The 18,749-nt window shown below is 40.2% G+C and overlaps 2 protein-coding genes across 2 annotated transcripts; one reads left to right on the top strand and one right to left on the bottom strand.

The window, feature by feature from the left end:
- Positions 1 to 8,213: 8,213 nt before the first annotated feature.
- Positions 8,214 to 9,163, bottom strand: LOC121803821 (B3 domain-containing protein REM1-like). Its single transcript, XM_042203416.1, has 3 exons — positions 9,098 to 9,163; positions 8,742 to 9,006; positions 8,214 to 8,653 (listed from the first exon to the last, which is right to left on the bottom strand). Exons 1-3 carry the CDS (start codon positions 9,161 to 9,163, stop codon positions 8,214 to 8,216), a joined length of 771 nt encoding a protein of 256 aa, XP_042059350.1.
- A 4,600-nt stretch (positions 9,164 to 13,763) lies between these two features.
- LOC121805309 (isocitrate dehydrogenase [NADP]-like) lies at positions 13,764 to 18,256 on the top strand. Its single transcript, XM_042205115.1, has 15 exons — positions 13,764 to 13,953; positions 14,486 to 14,529; positions 14,611 to 14,720; positions 15,005 to 15,042; positions 15,225 to 15,302; positions 15,388 to 15,441; positions 15,542 to 15,643; positions 15,811 to 15,902; positions 16,741 to 16,844; positions 16,968 to 17,036; positions 17,118 to 17,233; positions 17,390 to 17,424; positions 17,510 to 17,652; positions 17,735 to 17,857; positions 17,929 to 18,256. Exons 1-15 carry the CDS (start codon positions 13,905 to 13,907, stop codon positions 18,020 to 18,022), a joined length of 1,251 nt encoding a protein of 416 aa, XP_042061049.1. The 5' UTR covers positions 13,764 to 13,904; the 3' UTR covers positions 18,023 to 18,256.
- The last annotated feature ends 493 nt before the right edge of the window (positions 18,257 to 18,749 follow it).

The following is an 18,749-nucleotide window of genomic DNA, read 5'->3' as shown; positions in this document are numbered from 1 at the left end:
GGCGACAACTTCACGGAGTCTGGATCGAGATCGACCGGTGCCAATATCAACCGGTCGACTGCTGCGACAAGGGAATCAGCCAACTCCGAACATATGTAGGAACCAGACGCCTATTCAAATTTCTGACAGGACTCAACCCGGTATACGACGGAATCCGGAGGGACATTCTCAAAGAGATCCCATTGCCCTCAGCCGAGACCGCGTACGGGATGGTGAAAAGAGAAGCCGCCCGGCGCAAGATGATGCCGGCAACAGACCCTGACCACCAGACCGGCGCAATCAACGGTGACTCATCATCGGGCCAAATTGGACTCGGGTTCGCTGTCCGAAACCAACCTCAACAACGGCCAAACCAGCCACCACCGCGAGCAGCCGCACAACCACCCAACCGCCGAGGATTCAAACCCGATAAATCAAAGATGTGGTGCTCACACTGTGGAAAGAACAAACATACCAGAGAAACGTGTTTTCTTCTCGTCGGATTCCCGGAGTGGTGGGATGAGAATCAAAAGGCAAAGGCACGGTTGGCAATCGGGATGGAGGATGGTGGCGGTGGACTATTTCCGCAAGGGGCGGGCAACCGGGAGGTCACCGTCACCCGTGGGAAAGCAGGGGACACCGACCAGCAGCAGGGCGGAGGCGGCAGAGCCGGCGAGGCAGCCGGAATTGGGGAGGTGGCTTTTGCCGAGAGAAAAGGAGGCGGCTCAATTGGAGGTATGGGATTAGGGTTGACAAATCCTAATCCCCAATTTAATTTGCTATTTAGTCCTTCAAGTTCGATTGATGCTAAAAAAACACCCCACTGCATGAGTCATTTTTATTCTAGCCCCTATAGGTCTAAGAGTATTCAATTTGAGCCCCGAAATTTGCATACGAGACCCCAGAATAATGAATTTCGAGATAAAAGCTGAAAATACTTTCCTTAGCCCAAATCGTTTTGCACCTTTGGAGAATATCCCGATTGCCTGTATTGCCCAAAGTAGAACCGATTCTAAGGAAAGTGGATGGATTTTTGATTGTGGGGCGACTGATACTATGTCCTATGATAGAGATGATTTTTCTGAATTTGATGGAGCGAAAAAAGCCATATACAAACTGCTGATGGGGAATTAACTGTTGTGAATGGGAGTGGAACCATCGAAATTTCTCCGACCTTAAAACTCAAAAATTGTCTATATGTGCCCAAATTATCCCATAAACTCATGTCTATCAGCCATATAACGAAAGAATTAAACTGTACATTACTGATGCATCCAAATTTCTGCGTATTACAGGATATAAGGACAATGAGGATAATTGGGCGTGACACTGAGCGTCAAGGTCTCTATTATGTAGATGAGATTGCTCAACAAGGTGGCACCGCAATGCTTGCTCACGGATCTGTAAACCGAGAAGCTTGGTTGTGGCACCGCAGACTAGGGCATCCATCCTCGGGTTATTTAAAATTGCTTTTTCTAAAGTTTTCTCATTTTAAGGATATTACTTGTGAGTCTTGCGTTTTGGCGAAAAACACAGACAATCCTTCAGATCACGCAATACTCGTGTTGAGACTATTTTTTCTTTAGTACATGCGGATGTTTGGGGTCCCGCTCCTATTATTGGTGATCATGGTTTTAAGTATTTCCTTCTATTTATGGACGATTGCACTAGATTAACTTGGGTATATTTTTTGAAACATAAATCTGAAGTCTTCAAAAAATTTACTCATTTTTTTACTTTGATCCAAACACAATTCCAAACCGGTATCAAAATCCTTAGATCCGACAATGGTAGGGAATTTGTTAATAAAGAAATGACAAATTTTTTTAAGGAAAAGGGATTAGTTCATCAAACTACTTGTCCCTATACACCTGAACAAAATGGGGTAGCAGAGAGAAAGAATAGGGTAATCCTAGAGATCACAAGAGCCCTGTTTTTTGACTCAGGAGTCCCGAAGTTTCTGTGGCTCGAAGCTGTTGCTACTGCTGTCTATCTAATTAATCATCTGCCCACTAAAATATTAGGTATGAAAACTCCTCTACAGATTCTTTCATCTTTAACTAATATTCCTACACCTCTCACTCTTCCGCTCAAAATCTTTGGTTGTTCTGTTTATGTGCATGTGCCAAAACATGAAAGAACTAAATTTTATGCATGTGCAATAAAATGTGTTTTCTTGGGGTATGGGATAAATCAGAGAGGGTATCGATGCTATCACCCAGGGTCTAGGAAAATTATAACAACCATGAATTGTAATTTTCTAGAGAGTGAATATTTTTATACCAAACCTCGGGGTCAGGGGGAGAATCATGGTAAGGGGGAGTGTGAAATAATTCGACCCCTCAATTTGTCAGTGCCATACCTAAACATCTCGACCGCGGAACTAACAGAGCAAGCTAGTGTCACCGCCGAGCCAGTCATGTCTGCTGTAGAGCCTCCTCAAACGCCTACGCCCGAATCTTCCCCTCCAGTGATATCTAAGGTAATTCCTGAAACTAGCTCAGATAATACCGTTATTACCCCTGACGAGTCTGGTATAGATGAGAGTGAGAATGCAGCAATTGATGGTGATACTGGCCGTTTTGTGCTCCCTCCAAGAAGCACTCGCGACATTCCGGCTAAGAGATACAGTCCTGAAAGGATTCGCAAAAGCAGATATTCTATGGCAAACCTGGCCAAAGCCAATCTAACTGAAATGGCTAGGGCATTTGAAACAGCTCTTTATGAGGAGGAGGAAATCCCATATACAGCCGAGGAGGCCATGAAAATTCCTCATTGGAAGGAAGCAATGCTAGTAGAGATGCGGGCCCCTACTGAAGAGTAATACATGGGAGGTTTGTCTGAAACCTGATGGAGTTCGAACATTGGGGTGTAGATGGTTCTTCACCATCAAACGGAGGCCGGATGGGTCGATTGAAAGGTATAAGGCGAGACTGGTGGCCAAAGGGTACACTCAGACCTATGGGGTTGATTATACCGAGACATTCTCACCAGTTGCAAAAATGAGCACTATTCGAGTACTTTTTTCGATAGCAGCAACCAAGGAGTGGCCATTGCATCAGTTCGACGTGACGAACGCCTTTTTACATGGAGAACTACAAAAGCCCATCTATATGGAAGCACCTCCCGGATTTACTGAGGAATTCGAAGGAGGTAAGGTCTGCAAATTAAAACGGACACTGTACGGGCTAAAGCAGTCACCTAGATCATGGTTTGGGAGATTTACAGAGGTGATGAAAAAATATGGGTACAAGCAAAGCAACTCTGATCATACCTTGTTCTTGAAGAAAAGAGAAGGAAAAATCACTTGTCTGATCATCTATGTAGATGATATGATTATCACTGGCGATGACGAAGAAGAGATAGCCCAGCTAAGAAAGAATTTATTCGCAGAATTTGAGATGAAGGACTTGGGACTTCTGAAATACTTCCTGGGTATAGAAGTTCTAAGATCAAAAAGGGGAATCTTCATCAGTCAGAAGAAGTATGTTTTAGATCTTCTAACTGAAACAGGATTACTGGATTGTAAGCCGACAGACACTCCTATGGTTCAGAATCACGGTTTACGGATAGTTGAAGGAGCTGAAAGTACTCACCGCACCAGATACCAGCGTCTAGTTGGGAAACTGATGTACTTGTCCCATACTAGACCCGATATAGCCTACGCAGTTGGGGTGGTCAGTCAATTCATGCATGCACCTCAAGTAGCTCATTGGGAAGCAGCTCTGAGGATCGTTCGGTACTTAAAGGGGACAGTAGGCCATGGAATTCTGTTTGAGAATCATGGTCATCTGGAAATTCATGGGTTTACAGATGCTGACTGGGCAGGAAACCCAAATGACAGAAAATCAACAGCTGGTTACTTCACCTTTGTGGGAGGGAACCTTGTCACATGGCGAAGCAAGAAACAAAAGGTAGTAGCTTTGTCGAGTGCTGAAGCTGAGTTTCGAGGTATTAAAAGTGGATTGACGGAGATTCTATGGTTGAAGAAATTGATGACTGAGTTGGATTTGAACTCCAAAAATTCGTGCAAGTTGTTCTGTGACAATAAAGCGGCAATCAGTATATCCGAGAATCCAGTCCAGCATGACCGCACGAAACATGTCGAGGTGGATCGACATTTCATCAAGGACAATATAGAGGCAAAAACAGTAGAACTTCCTTTTGTGAGATCAGAAGACCAATTGGCAGATATACTCACAAAAGCTGTCGATGCAAGGAACTTCCGTGAAGTATTGGGCAAGTTAAGAATGGATGATCACATTACTTAACTTGAGGGGGAGTGTTGGAAGGAAATCACAAGATTGAAGGAAATCACACAAATTAGGAAATTGATATATTCCTTGATTTTGTATATTTATTGATTCCATGTTTAGGGAAAATCTTGCCATCTATAGGGATTCCTTAGCCTATTTAAAGGCATGTATATTGTGCCAAAAACATAGAAGTTGAATGAATACAATACTGATTTTCAACACTAACCAATTTTATCTTTTTTAGTTTATGCTTTATTTTATTTTTTATTTATTTATCAAATCTACTTCTCCCTATCTATTAATATTTTTGTTGCACAAGTCTTCTGCAATATCCTCTTATTCCTATGCAGAATCTGAAACCAAATGTAAAAATATCAAATATCATTACTTCAAACACATTGTGGATGTGATTATGAGAAATACCAAGTAACTTATTTAAACTTTATATTCATATAACATAAAGTTTCTCTGCATGAACACTTTAGATCCAAATAAAAGAGGAAAAATAGAAAAAGAAAAGTAAAATGAATGTCTAGATTCAGATCAATATGTCGATTTTGAAAACAACGAACATCAAACCAATAACAAAAGAAGTTGTCATCAGTGATGAAATATTAAACGAAAAGTAATTTTGTAGGAAAAATTACAAAATTGATTTTATGACTTTAGTTTTCTAGATTTTGCATGATATATCTTTCAGGTTGAAAACTATTAGCATTTTATCTCTAAAATATACTCGAAAGGATATTGATAAGATCTGTTTTGTCAATTAACACCAAAATGTGTTTATTAGAACTGAATAATTATAAGATATGTGTCAAATCAACTATAGTTGATGAGGTAATAAGTACGAATTAGGTTCGTAGATGCATACCGTTTTGATCCTCTCATTGTTCACATAGAAAAATTTGAAATTGGACTTTTGTTTAGAAAGAAGAGTGATAAGGGCATCAGTTCTGTGTAGATGACAAATTAATTGGTTTATATTGTAGGTTAACATTAAATAGGAATTTTGCATTGTCTTATTTATTTTATTGTGATATTATTATTATTATTATTATTATTATTATTATTATTATTATTATTATTATATTATTATTATATTATTATTTTATCATATAAGTAATAATAAGTAAACAAAGGATATTTTCATTTGTTTATATTTGAATTGTATTCCTTTTATTGTTGTTTATTGTTACTATTGTTGAAAACCAACCCATTGTTTACTTTTATTTCGTTCTTAGTTTTATTTTATTTTCATATCTTTACATTATTTTAATCTATTACTTCTTCTATGTCAAGGTAGTTGAGTGAGATAAATTGAAGTATAAAACGAGTAGCATGAGACAAAGTGAGTATATTTATCTTAATATTTTGGCCAAAATAATTTATCTACTGTAGAAATACGAAGAGTGTACCTTATAATACACTTAGGGCGCGTTTGATTGCCCTGATATGTCAGATAAACCCTCTTTATCATGGATTATATTGCCTTTGCTTGCCATGATACGGTTGCACGACGACCCGGGATACAACCACCAACCCGGGCCGCATTAAGATACCACCCCAGTTTTCGTGTGTATGCATATCACGGTTTCTGGCTCCGATAAGCCTTATGCCGTAGTTCCCGATTGCATAGTTGTTTAAAAGACCCCTCATAATCTCGATTTTAATCAAATTTGGTGGATATTGGCACAATTTTGTTTGGAGTCACCACCACCGGCTGTGCTTTGTGGCCAGTCTCGCCGTCAGTCCCGATTCCAGGTGGGTTTCCAGGTGGGTTGTGATTTATTGCATATCAATTTTCCATTAATACGCTGAGTTACGTTGAATTGGAACTTTGGCTGATGTTATTTTCTCTCAAAAATTGGTAGCGGCTTCGTTTTGGATTGGGTCCTTCAAATTTGGGCATCTGTAAGCATAATCGGATTTGAATGGATAACGGAGAGGATTCCCGTGAGGTATGCGAATTAGCTACTCACACAATTGTTTTCGCTTTATAGATCTGAAGATCTGTACTGATAAAATTGTTGTCCATATGCCGATTTTTACATTGCTGTGTGGTGGGTTATTGTTATGCCTCAATTGCTTACAAAGAACGCTAAATAAATTTTCATTGTGTGAGTTATCTAGGAATGTAAATATTCGAATTGAAGTTTGCAGCTTCTGTATTGCAATCTTTGATCTCGTCTCATGTACACAGAATGATATGACGACCTTGTTGATTTTGCTTGAAGAGGTTATACGGAACTATCAACTTAACTTGCTGCTCATCTCTTTTATGATCTCATTGCTCTGCCCTCAAAACCGTAAGCGTAAACGTTGGGATCGTCTAGGTCAGTCAGCGGTCCTTGACTCTATTCCAGCTCATGTGCGCCAGCTGGATAGACTAGTGCGTATAACCGATAGGGCATGTGTGGATAATTTACGGATGGATAGGAACACCTTTGGGCGTCTATGTCGCATTCTCCGGGACCGGGTAGGCTTAATTGATCAAAGACTAGTAAGTGTTGAAGAACAAGTAGCCATGTTCCTATGTGTGCTAGCACATCACAAGAAATCGCGCATAGTTGGGCATAATTTCATGCGCTCGTCTCAAACCGTTTCAAAATATATACATATTGTACTCCGAGGAATTCTCTCATTGCATAGTATTTTTTTGGTGAAGCCGACACCAATAGATGAAGCTTGCTCCGACCGTAGGTGGAAATGGTTCAAGGTATAGATAGATTGAACATGCTGCCACAAATCTTCGATATATGTATTACTGTGTTTTGTGATCTATTTGCAGGGTTGCCTAGGTGCTTTAGATGGTACTTATATCAATGTGCGTGTGCCCATTGGTGATGTTCCCCGTTACCGTAATCGCAAAGGCCACATCACAACCAACACATTGGCCGTATGTGACCCCCAGCTCAGATTCATTTATCTACTTCCCGGATGGGAGGGCTCAGCGGGTGACTCGAGGATTTTAAGAGATGCTGTAAGCAGACCATTAGGCCTCAAAGTTCCTAAAGTTGAGTTGTATATAGTTGGTTCAATTTATAACACCTAATAAAATCGAGTCCCGTTTACTGATAAACATGGTTTAAACTTTCAGGCTGCTACTACCTATGTGATAATGGATACCCCAACGCTGAAGGTTTCCTTACGCCATACAAAGCAGTCCGTTACCATCTCAAGGAGTGGGGCGTCGGCCGCCAAGCCCCCCAGAATCCGGCAGAGCTGTTTAACCTTAGACATTCTAAGGCAAGGAACGTCATCGAAAGATCATTCGCCATGCTGAAAATGAGATGGGGTATACTCCGATCAGCTAGCTTCTATCCGATTGATGTGCAAACCGGGCTAATAATCGCATGCTTTCTTCTTCACAATTACATACGAAGTCAGATGGTGGTCGATCCCGTTGAGGCTGAGTTGGTAAACAAGGCTGATCTTGATGATGATAGTAATAATGAACCTGTGCTAGGTTGTGATAATATCAGCAGCGTCGAACCATCAGCAGCGTAGAATACAAAAATGGATGATCTTGCAAGTGCAATGTGGGCCGAGAGAAATCATTGATAATTTTCTGGTTGTTCTGAACATGGCTGCTAAACCTGCTCGCATAGTTTCAATTTGAAGTTTGAATTCATTCTTCTTTGCATTGTTGTTTTCCTTGACTGAATTCAAAACGGGATTGGACTAATTTTTCTTTACGAACAATTTTTTTTATTAATGGAGACATCCAATTTTCCATTGAAACGATTGCCTGTATTATAGCGATTCTTATGGAGTTTTTGGAATAACTGTGATATTTGAAGCAAGCCAAAAGATGATTACCATAACCGAGTGCATATTACAAACACATCTAATATACTACCAACAAAGACTTGAAAATTTGGTGAAATATATTCACCTACAACAACCTGCAACGCACATTACACACCACCATTGTTCTACTACATAGTTATTACATTTACAAAGCATCCCCAATACTTAAGGCCGATCGAACCACACATAAAACTGGACATCATTGCGATCAATGAGTTTGAAGTGGCAACGCACACCAACCACGAGATGATTTGCAGCTTTGAAACGTCTCCAGCCGCGCTTCACCCAAATCTTGGTATCACTGTGGTCGAGAAAGATGAACCAAGAGTCTCCGTTCACGTTGAAGTACACCGGGTCTTGCAGGCTGATCATCCGAATGTGGCGGCGCCAAAATGCCATCGGTATCTCTAAAGTACGAGATATGTTCGAGCTGTCCAATGTTACAGAGAAAGTTGGGCAACCATCATCTGCTAAAACTCCTTGGTCCGGCGCATACTCGTTCTCATCTGATGAGTCGACAACCTCCGTGTCTGACGGCACATAGTCGTCTGAGGTTTCGACATCCGGGGCATCACTGTGGTCGGCGTCTCCGTAAACATCATCTCCTAATAGGTTAATGTATCATAACAGTTAAAGACATAGCCAAGGACATAGGTTAATTCAGATGCTTCAACGAGGGTTGTGTAAACGCACCTTGTAAATCATTAACCCGAGGACAACCCGTCCTCGGGTTATATCGCTTCACATGAAATATGCCTGCGTCGACCATAGTGAATGTAAGTACGTCGTCGTGAATGATATTGTTAGTGAGACGAAAGTCGGCCCATCCAGTGTGGAAATGGCAACCACTCGCAATGTTCAACACTCTCACAGGCCAAGACCTTCCCCGGGGGGTGACAAGACGACAGTCGAAAGGGAGATGCGCTCCATGAAGAGCCACAAATTCTGGTGGAATTCGCTACAAATATACGATAAAACTCAGAAATATGGTTCTAAATCAGCGACAATATAAACAAAAAATTAAAACATGCCTGTCAAAAAATACTCACCAGCTCATTCAAGCAATGCTCTATCGAGGTCTTCTTCATAAACGAAGGGAGTCTGAGGTAATCCATTGCTGAAGGAATCGAGTCTGTTGCTATTTGGCTGTGTTTAGCGTTATCTGAAGCGGCCTTTTTAAATGCACATTACACACTTGTGACTGTTCATCTGATTGGAGTTGATTAGCCACAACACTGGACCAATACTGCCATCTGCCTATACACGACAATGGTGGGCAGCGTTTTGGCTGTATATACATAACACTTGCTTGTAGAATGTAATATTTCTTCTTTCTGCTTCTGCCGAACGAGTTGACTGTAACACAGGAGCATGGAGTCACGGTAATCAAGCTGTACAAGTTGAAAAATCAGTTTCAATGTATGTGGATTCAATGTATGCTCTACCTGCCACCATCAATTCTTCTCTATAACCTAAGATAGGTAAGCTAGAAAATATTAACTGCTCAACCATAAATAATTAATGCTTGTGGATGTAAAAAATCAGTTGTTCCCCTTCAGTTTGTGTTGAAAGTTTTAGAACAAGCCTCTACAACATTAACATCATCCATTGTACTCCCTGAAACTCTCAAACATAATGAGCTTCAAAGTTCCTCCACAATCAATGTTCTTCTATAGGGGTAAGTGGACGCAGGAGATGGACGCCATGCTCCTTTCGACGCTGATCACATTGAGGAGCGGACGACAATGGGAAGATGCCAACTTGCCTGATGAGGTGCTCCGAAATGTGCGTGATGTGATTAAGCATCCGTTTGGAGTGGATCTTACACCCGACGACATAGCCGTTCGCGTTAAATTGTTGAAGGGGAGGTACATGTGTTTCAAAAAATTGGTCAAGACCGACGGTGTCCACTGGAATCCTCAAGACAAAATCGTGTCCGCCTCTGATGCGACGTGGAAATTAATATTCAAGGTTGGTAATACAAAATAAATTTCAGTATGTCCAAAACAGGAGCGGGTGTAGAATCCCTAACTACGTATTCCTTGCGTAATCTTGCTTGGCAGAGGGATGCTTCGGCTGCGGCATATTTCTACCGGGACGAGCCAGACTTCAGCCTTCTCGCGAGTTTCTTTGGCGCATACGACGTCAAGGCCGAAATCCCTGATGAAGTAATACAAATTTCAGACAACAGTGCCGAGGTCATAGTGATTTCTGATTCCGACGTACCGGTCGCGCCTAATCAAGAACGCCCAATGCACTCACCATCCGAGTCTGATGAAGTGACATCACCGATCCCGGCAATTCCAAGCTTCCATGCCCTGCCGAGTTCTCCAAAACCCACCCGTTATACCACAAGCAACATTGTCAACGTCACTTCACCGAAAGGAGAGTCGTGTGGTTCATGGAGTCCTTCTCCAAATTGAGTTGATTAAGCCTCCTACATGCCATCAGTGTCCCATCCTTTTGACCCGAGGTGTAATGTCTGTGTTTATGTGGATGAACTACTACAATGGGAATGGTTCAAGTATTATAATGTACTACCTATCGGCGATCTTATGACTAATGATTTTGTTTATGTGGATCAGCTCATTTAGGTGATGTTGTTAGCACCGATTTAGGTTTCGGGTTTTTTTGTCTCGTTTCACGTTGAATTGCGACCATGAATTCACATAAAAATAGGGTAATCAAAGAGCCATGTTGAAGCAAATCACCCAAATATTGGCACAATCATTAGCTGAATAGTAGTTGGCAAAGAAATATACAAGAGTTAATCAAAGAGTAATAACCATGATTCATACAAAAAAGCTTGGGCAGAATAGTCTCAGTCATAGAAATATACAAGAGGTTCCACATGTGGCTTTAATATTAGCAAAACGAAACAACCAACCACTGCACCACAAAACATAACACATCGGCAACCATATCCACACGCAAATCAGCCGTGCAACATGTTGTCAGTTTCCAAAAGGTCGAACACAAACGCTGCACGCGCGGTCTCAGGCAAACCCCGAAACAGGTCAAGAAGCTCGGGTTCTTTAACAAGCTTCTTACAGACATAGAACTGTAGTTTAGGAGATAAGCCTGGAATACCTTTCAGTTGCTCAAATACCTCAGCCCTCTTGTTGCTTAGATCGAACGCGTATCCTATCCTCTTGGAAATCTCGGTGAGACGATCATTTGTGTCGCTGTTAATCTATCCCATGAGACTTAGCACGCCGTCCATCTTGTCTTCGACTTTTCGTTTCTTGTTCACTTTCTTGGTAACTTTTTGGCGTGCCCCCGTCCCAGGACCAGATGCAGCCCCCACCGCGGGTACTGGACACACCCCGGATCCCGACACTGGCCCGGCATCAACACTAGCAGCAGAACCATGCACTCCACCCTCTGTGACAGACTGGCTGTCATCGATGATGGCTGGTGGTAGCTCGTCTGGGATTGGCTCATCAGGAAATAACTCCGCAAAGGTCATGTGGGGGGAGATGGCCTCATCTGGTACAACATCATTTTCATGGGTTGTAAATTGTGCCCGCAGCAGTAGGGACGTCTACACTACGTTCCCCATCGGCACGGTCTTGCCCGAAAACCTCATTCTAGTCTTCATATTGCGGCCACGGTTTGTTCCTCATGTACTTCGCATGCCTGTCTTTCTGGATACAAACAGTCACATAACACAAATCAACATTTGTACACGCATACTTACGAATGCAATGTTTATGCCCTAAACCGTATGTGCGCATGCTAGACAATCGGCTTTCTAAATCAGTTCAATCATCATAATACAAACCTTGCAAAATAGATCCCACTGCTCATCATCGGCTTCAATTCGGTATGAACCATCCGAATTGAAGCCAATGCCGCTGTGGTTAAGCATCATCTTTAGTGATCCATAATTCCTCTTCCATGTAGTTATTTTCGAGTAGATGTGGGGGTGTGGCAGGATATCGGTGTTTGGAAATTCACGCTTTATCGCCTCCCTCGCGCGAACGAGGTAACCTGAGCGAAAGCCGTTGTCGGATTTCCATCCGTTAGCTGCCAACTCCTTCAACGTTGCCATTAGTATCTCTTCTTCACGGACAGACCATATGCGTCTCGACCTGTCAGCTTTAGAGTTCCTGTTCGAATACAAATCGTTGCTACCTATTGCGTGAAGACACAAATCATCTCACTATCGAATTGATAAATTTCATTGTTATAAGACATTATCGATTATGGGAAACAAATACAGTATTACCCTCAGGACTTCCTTCGTTGTCGCTAGCATTATTCAGTTGAGAGGCCATACCACCCAAAATCTACACAAATTCAGAGATAATAATGCAATTTACATACACTTAAAAACATACATCTAGTTCATCCACAACAAAATTTTAGAATTCCAAGTTTAGGAGATGATTAGCGTCAACAATTATGATCTAAAATTACATTTGGGAGTGAACCCTAACCGATGGCTGGAAAAATCGTACACAGTTCGCGTATCCGTTAGAACCCTAATTTCATAAATTATCAAAATTGATAAGTCGAGAATATGGAGTTGAAGGATTACATACCTCCCGTTTAGAACTGTAGGGAGAATCCGTTCACGGAATTCGCAGAAGTCTTGCGTCTGTGAGGGTGCTAGCCTTGGCGGAGGAGTACAAAATGGCTGGCGCGGGAAAGATTAATTTGGGCGAGTTCTTGTTAGGGTTGCAAGGGAGAATTTGGAAATATTAATAGTTGTTGGGGACAAAACAGACAAACAATCCCGTTATCATACGTTTTTCTATGCCGTATCAAAAACAGCATAACATGTGTGCGGAACTATATCCGGGCCATCAAACATCTGACTGACATAAGGCCTATCAGCCATATCCGGCAAAACCCAATAGTGTGCCCTATCTCATCTCACCCTCTCAGGGCAATCAAACATGCCCTTACTAAAATTGGTATTTACTAAGAGCGTCCACTATGGAGTGGACGCGACGGACGCCGCGAAGGGGGGCGGTGGGCGCTGCGGTCATAGTGGGGGGGGGTGTGTCCGCCGCGAGGGTGGACGCGGCTGGTGGGGGGAGGGCGGCGGACGAGGCTTCGCCGCGAGTGGGGCGAGGACGCGGCAGTGGGGGTATAGGCGAGGCTATAGCCGCGGCTATTATAGTAGCGGATATCCGCCGCGGCGGTTGCATGCGATTTTTAATTTTTTTTTACACTTCAATTCACCTATAAATACACCCCACTCCATTCATTATTTTCACACCATTCAAACACAACATCTATACAAATTTTAATTTTAATTTTAATGTAGTGTGTGATTTTAATTTTAATTTAATGTGTAACTCTAATTCTAATTTTAATTTTATTTTTATTTTTATTTTTATTTTTATTTTTATTTTTATTTTTATTTTTATTTTTATTTTTATTTTTAATTCGTATAGTCGGCTTCTTCTAATCCACTAAGAGCCTGATAAATTTGTTCATAATTACTTGAAATATTATAAAATGAAAGTTGAATATAAAATTTGGGGGCTATTGGAGGTGTCCACCATAGTGGCGGACACAAAATTTTGGGGCTATGGACAATAAAATTGGGGCTATGAACAAAAATTGGGGCGGGGTAATTGGGCGTGCCCGCCTTATAGTGGACGACACCCTATTCGCTATTCGCGCATCGCGCGTGGCTTCAACTAGTAATATAATAATAATAATGAAAGGAAAAGAACATTTATTACCGCCCCACTCGTTTTAAACAAGAAAATCATTTAGGACCAGCGCAGGCTGATAAAAGGAGAAAGTTAATTCCAGCATAATTCGGCTCCTCTGATTAAACCCAGTTCAGCGAGATTTTAAGTTGATTACCAGGGAAGAATTTTTCGCCATCTGACGATGAGTTTCGACAAGATTAAAGTCCAAAACCCCATCGTAGAGATGGACGGTCGGTATCTTCTGTTCTGCGCTCATTTCCTGTCTAAGTGGGCTTAATCGAACTTAGTTTATTATGCAGTAGGCGCTTTTGCTGTTGAAATTGAGACTGTAATCCGTTTCTTGATTAAACCCAGTTTACATGTATGCTCATAATCTTGATTAGTTGGGCGTGCTGGCAGTTTATAGTAACATAAGCATTTTCACAAAGTGGGCTTATTGAATTTAATTATTTGTATGTTCATTTAGTCGAAATTCTAGTTCGTGATGGTTAAAAGTCATTTGGGGTAGAAGTTTAGATCAGTGTTTTATTGTGGATATCTTTGTTAATTGAGTGCCTTTTAAATCATTTCTCTGAAGTGATACTCTCTGGCTAGTTCCGTGTGTGTGTTGGGTTCATCTCGAGGTGTTTAGTCTATTTGTCTGAAGGTTTATGTAGACACGTTGTAGAGACTAGGAATGCTGCATATTTATTTGAGTTTCTCCTTAGTGTAACTGTGTAGAAAGCTTGATTGTCATGATTAAAGAATATAGTTTTGGTGCAGGCGATGAAATGACTCGAGTGATATGGAAATATATCAAAGAAAAGGTTAGGATACTAATCTCCTATTCCTTGCCAATAACACAATTGTAATGTTTTGCTAGCTTAATGGGTTTACAACATTTACAGCTCATACTTCCTTTCCTGGAGCTAGACATAAAGTACTTTGACCTTGGTATTCATCACCGTGATGCTACAAATGACAAAGTTACAGTTGAAAGTGCAGAAGCCACCCTTAGGTATGTAATTTGTTTGAATTTTTTTTTTTCCTTTTTTAAAGATTTTACTTTGAAAGCCTAATTTAAATGGAAAAATGAATTTCTTGCTTGAATCTGTACGGTCTCAGAGTAGCATGACTTTGCCAATTAAAGGATGAATAATTAACTATTCAACTTTCTGACTCTGTTCTTATGTAATCAACTTGTTGTGAAGCTTTAACTGAACTGTGACCAAAATTTTTTTATCAGCTTTCCCCATAAATGAAATTCTCAGTAATTTTCTTCTCTCCTTTGATAATGTCCAGGTATAATGTGGCAATTAAATGTGCAACCATTACTCCAGGTATCGTCTTTAAGACACAAGCCCATTAGATAAACTTTGCATATGTTTCAGCAGTTCTTGAATGATGTTACATTTGTTAGGCTATAAATGCAACTGAAGTATCACCACATCTATACATATTAATTGTTTGACTTGTTTATATATTCTGTTTGACATATTCGTCATCTTGGTTGGCTGGACAGATGAGGCCCGTGTTAAAGAGTTTAACTTGAAACAGATGTGGAGAAGTCCAAATGGGACCATTCGTAACATCTTGAATGGTAGGAAATTTCCATAGAAGCATAAACATGGATGTTCAATATAATCACTGATATTTACTCGGGAATGTGGATATAACTTCTGCAGGGACAGTATTTAGAGAACCAATCATATGCAAAAATGTCCCTCGGCTTGTGCCAGGTGCTTAATTCTTACTATGAGCTTCTTTACTGAGATTACACCTTGGGTTTATTTTCTCTGGTCTTTCTGATATAAGGCCTGCAACTATTCCTATTCATAGGTTGGACCAAGCCGATATGCATTGGGAGACATGCCTTTGGGGATCAGTATCGAGCTACTGATTTAGTAGTTAAAGGAGCTGGAAAACTCAAAATGGTTTTTGGTATGTGTGTAGTTTGTTATCTAGTTTCTTAATACTCAGTGCGTAAATACAGCCATGCATTTTATGAACCACTTCCTTAGATAAAGGAGGCATGACTTAAACTATTACAATGCTCTTAATATTTTATGGACGATTAAAGACCACATATGATATGACGTATGTTACAGTCCCAGATCGAGGTACTAAGGGTGTTGAAATGGAGGTGTTCAACTTTACTGGACCTGGTGGCGTAGCTCTGTCAATGTATAACACTGACGAGGTTTGAATTCTCACAAATTTTCTGATACTCCCTCCGTCCACGAAAAATAGGACACATTGTGAATGACACGGGTTTTAATGTGGAATTGGTAAAGTAAGAGAGAAGAGAAAAAAGTAAGAGAGAAGTGGTGTTAGTGGAATGTGGGGTCCATATTATTAGTAAAGAGAGAAGGGAAAAAAGTAAGGGAGAAGTTGTTGAAAACTTTCCTTTTTTAAATGTGCTCTATTTTTCGTGGACAACCAAAAATGGCAAATGTGGTCTATTTTTCGTGGACGGAGGGAGTAATTTTTTTCATGATATGTCTACACAGTTCCCGAACATAATGGTGATCAGATAAATGGGAATAACCTTGTCCTAGTGTGATTCTCTGGGCCCAGGCTAAAACACCTGACTTTATCATGTCTGGTTTTGACTAAAAGATGCGTAAATTCCACCACTTAAGCTAGTTTATTCCACGGTAGTAATTTAATTTGAATGATACAGGAAAAGGCTTTAGGTTCCACAGAAGTTCTGAAAAGTGGATGAACTGATAGTAGTTTGTAATTTCCTTGTATGGCCTTTGTTTCATTTCTTTTCTTCTTTCTATCAGTCTATTGCCCTTCCCAAGTCCCAAGTACTTGGTTAGTTGATAATGTTACTCTTATGCTGTGGCTAATGTAGATTCTACTGTGTGTGACTTAAAGCAAGTTCTTATTGAATGATTCCTTATTGAGCCTGAAACTATAATTTTTGACTGACTGCAAACATTGTGATAGCATTTAAAACTTGAAATTCACTTGCTAGGATATTTTGCAACTTTTTTCATGTAAAGAGTAATTATATGCTTTATGCTGCTTAGTCTATTCGTGCTTTTGCGGAGGCCTCGATGAACACTGCTTATCAGAAGCTTTGGCCGCTTTATCTTAGCACCAAAAATACCATTCTGAAGAATTATGATGGAAGGTATTCATCTTTTTTTACTAATGTCATAAGTTTGAATTTCATGCCACCATGGCCACACTTTACAAATTGAGCCTTTTACACTGTTTTGCTTAAATCCCTTTGTTTGCTTTCATATTCGTGAAGGTTTAAGGATATCTTCCAAGAAGTTTATGAAAAAGAATGGAGGTCCAAGTTTGAGGCTGCTGGGATTTGGTATAACCAAGTTTATGAAAGAGTAGATATGCAAATCCATTTTTCTAATCTATAAGTATTTATATAAGCTCTTGAAAATAGGTATGAACATCGTCTTATAGATGATATGGTTGCTTATGCTCTAAAGAGTGACGGAGGTTATGTCTGGGCTTGCAAAAACTACGACGGAGATGTTCAAAGTGACTTTTTAGCCCAAGGTTTGTGCAATCTTCAATTTAGGCAAAGACTTGTTTACATCTGAATGCACGGTGGATGCACCGGAGTGTGCCTCTTGCATTGATAAGGTTCATTGGAGTTACATGCTTTTGTGTTGCATATAGTGTAGTTACAACTAGCTATTTTCCGTGATGCAGGATTTGGATCTCTAGGTTTAATGACATCAGTGCTGGTGCGGTAACCATATCATTAATCTCTTCGAGCAGTCGTTTCTTTTCTTTGATGTTGTTTGGCAACAACTTTTCGTATTTGAATAGGTCTGTCCGGATGGAAAAACAATTGAGGCAGAGGCTGCACACGGTACAGTCACGCGCCATTACAGAGTGCATCAAAAGGGAGGCGAGACTAGCACTAACAGCATAGCATCGATCTTTGCATGGACACGGGGACTTGCACACAGGTAGATAATTAGTTTTCCATGAAACCCGGGCAATTAGCTGTTACTACTTTCTTCGTTTACGACTTTGTGTTGATATTTGTAGAGCAAAGTTAGACGGAAATTCCAAACTCTTGGATTTCACAGAGAAATTAGAAGCTGCTTGCATTGCAAGTGTGGAGTCTGGAAAGATGACCAAGGATCTTGCCATTCTTACTCATGGAGCTAAGTGAGTGAAATTTTCTGTACAAAAATATTTGTTCTGTTTTTGTCGCCTTTGACACGGGTGTGTTGTTGCAGCGTGTCTAGAGATCAGTATGTGAACACTGAAGAGTTCATTGATGTCGTGGCTGAGGAGTTGAGACGTAGGCTGTGGAAGAAGGCAAAGCTATAGTCGGAGTGTCGGAGCTCCATGCTTGTTGTGCAAAGCTATAGTTTCTCTTATTAATCCGACTGTGATTGATTTATCAAAAATTGTACAGTACTATACTTTCAACATAGTTTCTGTAGTAACTAGTGCTGAAACGTTTGGCCGAAAGTCACTTTGTATGCATCAGCTTTACATCGCATTCTACTATCCAAGTCGAATGAAATAGTAATAAAATTCAGACTGAAAATTCATTACAAATGCGAGTTTTACCATTTTTAGTTTTTTAGCTTAGTTTTTTTCTTTTTACTGTGTGAAAATTGTAGACGTCGATGATGAACGATTATTTCATTTAACATATGCCGAGATTTTGTTTTAGCATATTATGTTTGATAGTTTCGGTTTTTAGCATTATGAATTGATCTATTTTTGTCCTAAAGTGACAATGTCGTTAAATCTGATAGTCAAAATGACATCTTCACTTTTTATGAATTGATCTGTAGTGTACACATTAAATTTGAGCTAAACGCTAGATTAAAGTTTATTTTTGATCCTAAATAGTAGGATTATTTAACAGTTTTTGTTATTGACATATGAGCATTTTGTGAGTTTGGTACCTAACATTCTAATTTTAAAGTACTCCGCTAATATTGTGACTAAAATGTGAAATTTTAATTTGATAAATAATATCCACTATCAATATTTATTTACAGTGACTTTTAATATACTATAATTTGATAAAATATAAGATAGA

Source organism: Salvia splendens, chromosome 5 (assembly GCF_004379255.2).
Source record: "Salvia splendens isolate huo1 chromosome 5, SspV2, whole genome shotgun sequence".
In the NCBI taxonomy this organism is placed as follows: Eukaryota; Viridiplantae; Streptophyta; class Magnoliopsida; order Lamiales; family Lamiaceae; genus Salvia; species Salvia splendens.
The sequence above is the reverse complement of the archived record's forward strand: the minus strand, read 5'-3'. Positions and strand labels throughout refer to the sequence as shown.